Source organism: Apodemus sylvaticus, chromosome 6, assembly GCF_947179515.1.
Source record: "Apodemus sylvaticus chromosome 6, mApoSyl1.1, whole genome shotgun sequence".
Classification (NCBI taxonomy): Eukaryota; Metazoa; Chordata; class Mammalia; order Rodentia; family Muridae; genus Apodemus; species Apodemus sylvaticus.
The window spans coordinates 6,601,222-6,607,964 of record NC_067477.1 but is presented as its reverse complement, the minus strand read 5'-3'; the positions used below and the strand labels follow the sequence as shown (position 1 = coordinate 6,607,964).

Genomic DNA, 6,743 nt, shown 5'->3' with positions numbered 1-6,743 from the left:
TTACCTATTCTCCCTTTCCCTCCTCTGTTATAAGGTCAGAGGGCTCAGGCAGACATACCACCCATACAGAAAAAAAAAGATATTCAGTACACTAAAAGTAATCATGTATGGTATCAGAATAAGGAGTTGCTCACCTTGGGCTCTGAGTCCACCATCAACAAGTGAAAGAAAGACACTAAAGTGACCAAAATGATTTGTATTAGTACAGTATCTGTAAAAACCAGCTTGAGACAGAAAGGGCCATTTGTGTCCTCAGACAATGACTGGCTCACGTACATGGAGCCCACTCTAGGTACTAGAAATGGTCTCCAGAGAAAGTGGGCTCACCTCTCCAGATCCCTATAAACAGCAGAGCCTGCCCAAGAGTTACATGTCCACTGAGCTCCCCCTGCTGGTAATGAGAGCTTCTGCAGGAAAGTTTTCACCTAACTTCACAGTGAAGGCTTATCACTGTGCCTTGCACAGTAGTAAATGCTGGTGTCTTCAGCTCTTAAGCTGTTCATTTGCAGGTAGACACTACTTTTGGAATCGTCTCTTGAGATGGTGAATCTGCCTCTCACAGAATCGATATAATAGGTTTCATAATTATAAGCTTTGTTTCTAATTTGAGCAACCCACTCCAGCCCATTCTCTGGAGACTGGCGGATCCAATTCATCCAGTAAGCAGTAAAAGAGAATCCAGAGGTAGCACAAGAAAGTTTTATGGACCCTCCAGGTGGCACCAAGCCTCCTCCAGACTCCTCCAGCTTCACCTCACACTGGACACCTGAAAACACAGAGAATCTTGTCAGTAAGCAGTCAAAATATACAGTGTCCTGCTCATTCCTGCACACACACACACACACACACACATTCAGTATCTCTTTTTATCTATGTGTTACCTTTTAATATAGTAACAATAAAAACACAGCTCAATCTCAAGTCCATGGTGAATGTTCTGAGTCACTGTTGGTCACTGAATGGAGAGACTTGTGAGTCCAGAGTTAATTGCTTCTTTCAGAGATGTTAGGTTCAGAGCTGGTTTTCAAGAGCAGAGGGGGATATTATTTGCATGTCTCTGTGCTATATCAGTATCTCTGGAGTGGGAGCCATAGAACATTCAAATAATAGTGCAGATGTCTGACAAATTATAAAGTTTGAAGTGACATTATCAAATCAAAATATCATTTATTTTGTGGTTGCACCTCAGTTGACTTAGTGCTTGCCCAAGCCCTGTGATTATTCCCAGGATTGCATGGATATGTAAATGGAAAACAGAGGAGAATCATATTTATGTTATATATATGCTATAATAACCGTATCTCAAATAAGAAAACAAATAAATAGAAAAATAAAATAAACATCATTTAGTATGTATTTCCTGTACTATATAGCAATATAAATTTACAGTCTCACTTTACTGTGTTTTGTACATGAAAGCTCTTGTGCTATGTTGGCAGAAACATAAAACAAAGTCATAGGGAAGGTAAACTAAAAAGAACTTAAATGTTATAATTTATGGAGAGTATCAAAGCTTCACCAAATAATGACTGCCTACATAAGAGGGAAGTAGCAAAATGTAGCTGAAGCCATAGATCAGTTTTACAGCACAGCATGCAACCAGCTCAACATTTAATTATAGGACTTTATAACATCAAATCAAATGGAGAGAACCTTGAAGCAATCCTTCTTGAAATTAGCTACTAGACAAGGCTGTCTACTCTCTCCCTATCGATTCAATACAGTACTTAAAAATTCTAGCGTGAGCAATTAGACAACAAAAGGAGGTAAACGGGATACAAATTGGAAAGGAAGGAGTCAAAATATCCCTAATTCCAGATGATATGATCATATATGTAAGTGACCCAAAAATTCCACCAGAGAACTTTGAAAGCTAAAAAACAAATTCATAATAGTGCCTAGATATAAAATTAACTTAAACAAATCAGTAGAATTCCTCTACTTAAAGGATAAACACACTGAGAATGAAATTAGGGAAACCACAACTTACACAATAGTCACAAATAATATTACATACCTTGGAGTGACTCTAATCTAGTAAGACCTGTATGAAAGATCTGTATGACAAGAACCTCAAGTCTCTGAACAAAGAAATCAAAGAAGATCTCAGAAGATGGAAAGATCTAGAATGTTCATGGAAAGGCAGGATTAATATAGTAAAAAGGGCCACCTTCCCAAAAGTAACCTGCAGATTCAATGCAATCCCCATCAAAATTCCAACTCAATTCTTCATAGAGTTAGAAAGAGCAATTTTCAAATTTATTTGCAATAATAAAAAAAATTCTTGAGCTTAAGCTGTATTACAGAGCAATTGTGATAAAAAAAAAAAAAATCTCTAGGGTACTGGAACAAAGATGGTCAGGAAGATCAATGGAATAGAACTGAAGGCCCGGAAATGAACCCACACACCTATGGTGACTTAATCTTTGGCAACAGAGCTAAAAATTTCCACTAGATTAAAAGACAGAATTTTTAACAAATTGGGCTGATTCAACTGGTGGTCAGAATATAGAAAAATACAAATCTACCCATTCTTACCTCCGTGTACAATGTTCACTTCAAAGTGGATCAAGGAACTCCACATAAATGAGATACAGTGAAATTTATAGAGGAGAAAGTGGGGGAGAACCTCAAACACATGGGCACAGGGGAAATTTCCCTGAATGGAACATCAATGACTTATGCTCCAAGATCAAGTATACACAAATGGGACCTCATAAAATTACAAAGCTTTTGCAAGGTAAGGGACACTGTCAACACATAAATTTGTAGCCAACAGATTGGGAGTAGAACTTTACTAATCCTACAACTGATAGAGGTCTAATAACTAATACAATCAAAGAACTCAAGAAGTTAGACACTGGAGAATCAAATAACTCTATGAAAAAATTGAATACAGACCCAAAAAAAGAATTTTCTTTTTTTTAATGAAGTCATTGTTTTTATTTTTATTTTATTTATTTATTTTTTATTCCATATATTCTTTTTTGTTTTATTCGATATATTTTTTATTTACATTTCAAATGATTTCCCCTTTTCTGGCCCCCCACTCCCCGAAAGTCACATAAGACCCCTTCCCTCCCCCTGTTCTCCCACCCACCCCTTCCCACTTCCCTGTTCTGGTTTTGCCCTATACTGCTATACTGAGCCTTTCTAGAACCAGGGGCCACTCCTCCATTCTTCTTGTACCTCATTTGATGTGTGGATTATGTTTTGGGTACTCCAGTTTTTCCAGGCTAATATCCACTTATTAGTGAGTGCATACCATGATTAATGTTTCAAGACTAGGATACCTCACTTAGTATGATGTTCTCCAGCTCCATCCATTTGCCTAAGAATTTAATGAATTCATTGTTTCTAATGGCTGAATAGTACTCCATTGTGTATATATACCATATTTTTTTTGCATCCATTCTTCTGATACCTGGGTTCTTTCCAGCTTCTGGCTATTATAAATAGGGTTGCTATGAACATAGTGGAGCATATATCATTATTACATGTTGGGGAATCCTCTGAGTATATGCCCAGGAGTGCTATAGCAGGATCTTTCGGAAGTGACGTGCCCAGTTTTGTGAGGAACTGCCAGACTGATTTCTAGAGTGGTTGTACCAATTTGCAACCATACCAGCAGTGGAGGAGTGTCCCTCTTTCTCCATATCCTCGCCAATACCTGCTGTGTCCTGAATTTTTAATTTTAGCCATTCTGACTGGTGTAAGGTGAAATATCAGGGTTGTTTTGATTTGCATTTCCCTGATGACTAATGAAGTTGAGCATTTTTTAAGATGATTCTCCACCATCCAAAGTTCTTCAGGTGAGAATTCTTTGTTTAACTCTGTACCCCATTTTTAATAGGGTTATTTGGTTTTCTGGGGTCTAACTTCTTGAGTTCTTTGTATATATTGGATATTAGCCCTCTATCTGATGTAGGGTTGGTGAAGATCTTTTCCCAGTTTGTTGGTTGCTGATTTGTCCTTTTGATGGTGTCCTTTGCTTTACAGAAACTTTGTAATTTTATGAGGTCCCATTCGACAATTCTTGCTCTTAGAACATACACTATTGGTATTCTGTTCATGAACTTTCCCCCTGTACCAATGTCTCAAGGGTCTTCCCCAGTTTCTTTTCTATTAGCTTCAGAGTGTCTGGCTTTATGTGGAGGTCCTTGATCCATTTGGAGTTGAGCTTAGTACAAGGAGCCAAGGATGGATCAATTCGCATTCTTCTGCATGCTGACCTCCAGTTGAACCAGCACAATTTGTTGAAAAGGATATCTTTTTTCCATTGGATGTTTTCAGCCCCTTTGTCAAGGATCAAGTGGCCCTAGTTGTTTGGGTTCATTTCTGAATCTTCAATCCTGTTCCATTGATCAGCCTGCCTGTCACTGAACCAATACATTTTTAACTGGGGAGTGTCAAATGGGCAAGAAGCACCTAAAGAAATGTTCAATATCCTTAATTATCTGGGAAATGCAAATCAAAACAACCCATAAATTCCATCTCACATCAGTCAGAATGGCTAAACTCAAAATCTCAGGTGACAACAGATGTTGTCAAGGATCTAAAGAAAGAGTAACACTCCTCCATTTCTGGTGGGATTTCAAGCTGATAAAACAACTCTGTGAAATCAGTTCAATGGCTCCTCTGAAAACTGGACATAGTACTACCTGAGCGTCCAGCTATACCACTACTGGTCATATTCGTTGATGATGCTTCAACATGTAATAAGTATATATGCTCCACTATGTTTACAGCAGCCTTATTTATAATAGCTCAAAACTGGAAAGAACACAGATGTCCTTAAACAAAGGAATGGATACCGAAAATGGAATATATTTATACAATGGAGTACTACTCAACTATTAAGAATGATGAATTCATGAAATTCTTGGGCAAACAGATGGAGCTAAAAAATATCATCCTGAGTGGGGTAACCCAATCACAAAAGAATATACATGTTATGCACTCACTGATAAGTAGATATTAGTCTGAAATCTTGGAATACCCATGATACAATTCACAGACCACATGAAGCTCAAGATGGAGGAAGAACAAAGTGTGGGTGTTTGAGTTCTTCTGAGAAAGAGAACAAAATACTAATAGGAGATAAAATGTAGAGTGTAGAACAGAGACTGAAAGAAAGGACATCTAGAGACTGTTCCACCTGGAGATGAATCCAATATACAGTCACCAAACCCTGACACTAAATTGGACGTTAATAACTGCTTGTTGAAAGGAGCCTGATATGGTTGTCTCCTGAGAGACCCTGACAGAGTCTTACAAATACAGAGGCAGATGATGGCAGCCAACTTTTGAACTGAGCAACGGGTTCCCAATGGAGGAGTTAGAGAAAGGACTGAAGGAGCTGAAAGAGTTTGCAACCTCATAGTAAGAACAATATAAATCAACCAGACACCCCAGAGCTCCTAGGGACTAAGCTATCAACCAAGGAGTACACATGACCCCAGCTGCATATGTAGCAGAAGATTGCCTTGTCAGTCATCTATGGGAGGAAAGGTCCTTTGTTTTCTGAAGGCTTGATAGATGCCCCATTGTAAAGGAATCATGGTCAAAGAGATGGGCATGGGGTGGATGGAAGAACACTTATAGAAGCAGGGGGAGGGATGATGGGAGTGAGGATCTTCAGGAAAGGGGGCAATCAGGAAAGGATATAACATTTTAAATGTAAATAAAGAAAATATACAATCAAAAACAAAAGATCTTCTTAAAACATATATGAATTTTACTTGAGATTATTTCTTGATTCAAAAACTTCATACACACTTAAGGTCTATGTGTATCACCTAGTTCCTCCAATGTTGAGCTTCCCATCCACCATATATGTCACCTCCTCTCTATTCCAAAGGAATGACCAGCATTCATGTCAACAAATAGTTACCAATTGCCATAAGCATAATATATCTTCCCAGTAGAAATTGTTCCACCTTCTGTGTTTACAAAGCTGATGCATGGCTTCATTTTTATTTTATTTTATTTCATTCTTATATAGATGCCACATTAAAGTATTTTATGCAATATTATAGTCTCTCAGAAATAGTCCAGGGAATTTGTCATATAAGTCACTTGTTAAATGAATTGGCCAAGGCAGATATAAGATGGAATTTTGTGAAGGACAGAAGCTTCTACTATCCTTGAAATATTCAGGCTGTTTCTTCTGAAATGATAGAATGAAACTGGAATTTGGACTGACAATTCAAACCAAATGACAACTCAATATTCATACTAATCACAGTCTTTCTTTTCACAGGAACCCAAAATTCATAGGTAAAGGATTTCATCTTTTTTTTTCTACCCTGACTCTGTGGTTTACATTTGAAAAGGGGAATCCATAATGGTATTGACATACTATATAACACACAGAGAAATGTGTTGGACTTTGGAGGACAAAAAAAATTGCCCAACTTTCCCTAATAAAGATTCTATTCCTGAGTGTCATGTAACCTGCTGGAAAAAATCCACAGGATAAGGAAGGAAAATGATGAACTTTGGGAACAGTTCCCATGGAAGAAATGAATGTACTGGCATGTACAGAGACAACCCAATCAGTTTTCACTGGCTGTTAGAGGTACTCATAGTTGTGAGACAATTTAGGAACAAAGGAGAAGCATATTGTGTACATGATGTTGCTCTGAAGAGAAAAGTCATTCCCAGCTCTGTTCCAGCAATGGGAGAATGTTACCTCTGCAAACATGTTACAACTCTGCTCATGCAAAAGTGTTAGGGGAAAG

The 6,743-nt window shown here is 37.9% G+C and overlaps 1 gene segment (V, D, J or C); it reads right to left on the bottom strand.

The window, feature by feature from the left end:
* Positions 1-416: 416 nt before the first annotated feature.
* Positions 417-1,013, bottom strand: LOC127686849 (immunoglobulin heavy variable 3-7-like). The segment is given in 2 exon segments: positions 417-766; positions 882-1,013. Coding segments are annotated over 2 exon segments (381 nt in total).
* Positions 1,014-6,743: the final 5,730 nt, after the last annotated feature.